The sequence below is a fragment of the Passer montanus genome, unplaced genomic scaffold, assembly GCF_014805655.1.
Source record: "Passer montanus isolate IOZ18808 unplaced genomic scaffold, ASM1480565v1 scaffold648, whole genome shotgun sequence".
NCBI lineage: Eukaryota > Metazoa > Chordata > Aves > Passeriformes > Passeridae > Passer > Passer montanus.
Window position 1 is genome coordinate 6,134 of NW_024371571.1, and position 1,207 is coordinate 7,340.

Genomic DNA, 1,207 nt, shown 5'->3' on the forward strand with positions numbered 1-1,207 from the left:
GGACATCGGGGACATTGGGGACAGTGGGGACATGGGGACATGGGGGATGTGGGGGGATATCGGGGACATCGGGGACATTGGGGACAGGGGGGGACATTGGGGACATTTGGGATGTGGGGGCATATTGGTAGCATTGGGGACAGGAGAGAAATGGGGACAGGTGGGGGACATGGGGACAACTGTTACCCCAGTACCCGGCCCCATATCCCCATATCGCGACATCCCCATCCCATATTCCAATACCTGTCCCCATGTCGCGATCTCCCCGCCCCATATCGCGTCTCCCCGCCCCATATCCCGACTGCCCGCCCATATAATGACGCCCCGCCCCATATCCCGACTCCCCCGCCCCACATCGCGACACCCGCCCCATGTCGCGGGGCGCGGCCGCACCTTCCACGTACTCCATGACCATGCAGAGGTGGCGGCGGGTCTGGAAGGAGCAGAACATGCTGACCACGAAGGGGTTCTCGGCGAAGGTGAGGATGTCGCGCTCCACGAACGCCTGCTGCACCTGGTTCCGCAGCAGCAGGTTCTGCTTGTTGATCTTCTTCATGGCGAAGCGCTGCCGCGTGGCCGTGTGCCGCACCAGGTACACCGCCCTGGGGAGGGGGCAGCATCGGCGGGACCCCGGCACCCCCGGGGAACAGCCGGGACCCCCCCGGGACCGCCAGGACCCCCGGGACCCCGCACCAGGTACAGCGCCCTGGGGAGGGGGCAGCATCGGCGGGACCCCCGGCACCCCCGGGAAACACCTGGGACCCCCCCGGGACCGCCCCGGGACCCCCGAGATCACTGCACCAGGTACAGCGCCCTGGGGAGGGGGCAGACATGGCCCAGGACCCCTCCTCACGGGACCCCCGGGACTGTCAGGACACCCCCGGGACCCCCGGGCCGCCCCTCACCCGTACACCTCACTGCACCAGGTACAGCGCCCTGGGGAGGGGGCAGACATGGCCCAGGACCCCTCCTCACGGGACCCCCGGGACTGTCAGGACACCCCCGGGACCCCCGGGCCACCCCTCACCCACACACCAGGACCCCCAGGACCCCCCGGGACCCCCCGGGACCCCTGGGCCGCCCCTCACCCACACACCAGGACCCCCAGGACCCCCCGGGACCCCCCCAAAGAACCCCCTCACCCATACATCAGGACCCCCAGGACCCCCCGGGACCCCCCCAAAGAACCCCCTCACCCACACATCAG

General features: G+C 69.4%; 1 protein-coding gene across 1 annotated transcript in view; it reads right to left on the reverse strand.

Annotated features, from left to right (window-relative positions):
* LOC120511362 (microtubule-associated serine/threonine-protein kinase 1-like) overlaps positions 1-1,207 on the reverse strand; it is an 11,868-nt gene that overhangs the window by 5,107 nt on the left and 5,554 nt on the right. The window contains exon 6 of the mRNA XM_039728244.1: positions 394-724. Within this exon, the coding sequence (XP_039584178.1) occupies positions 394-724 (331 nt within the window). The remainder of the gene's footprint in view (positions 1-393; positions 725-1,207) is intronic.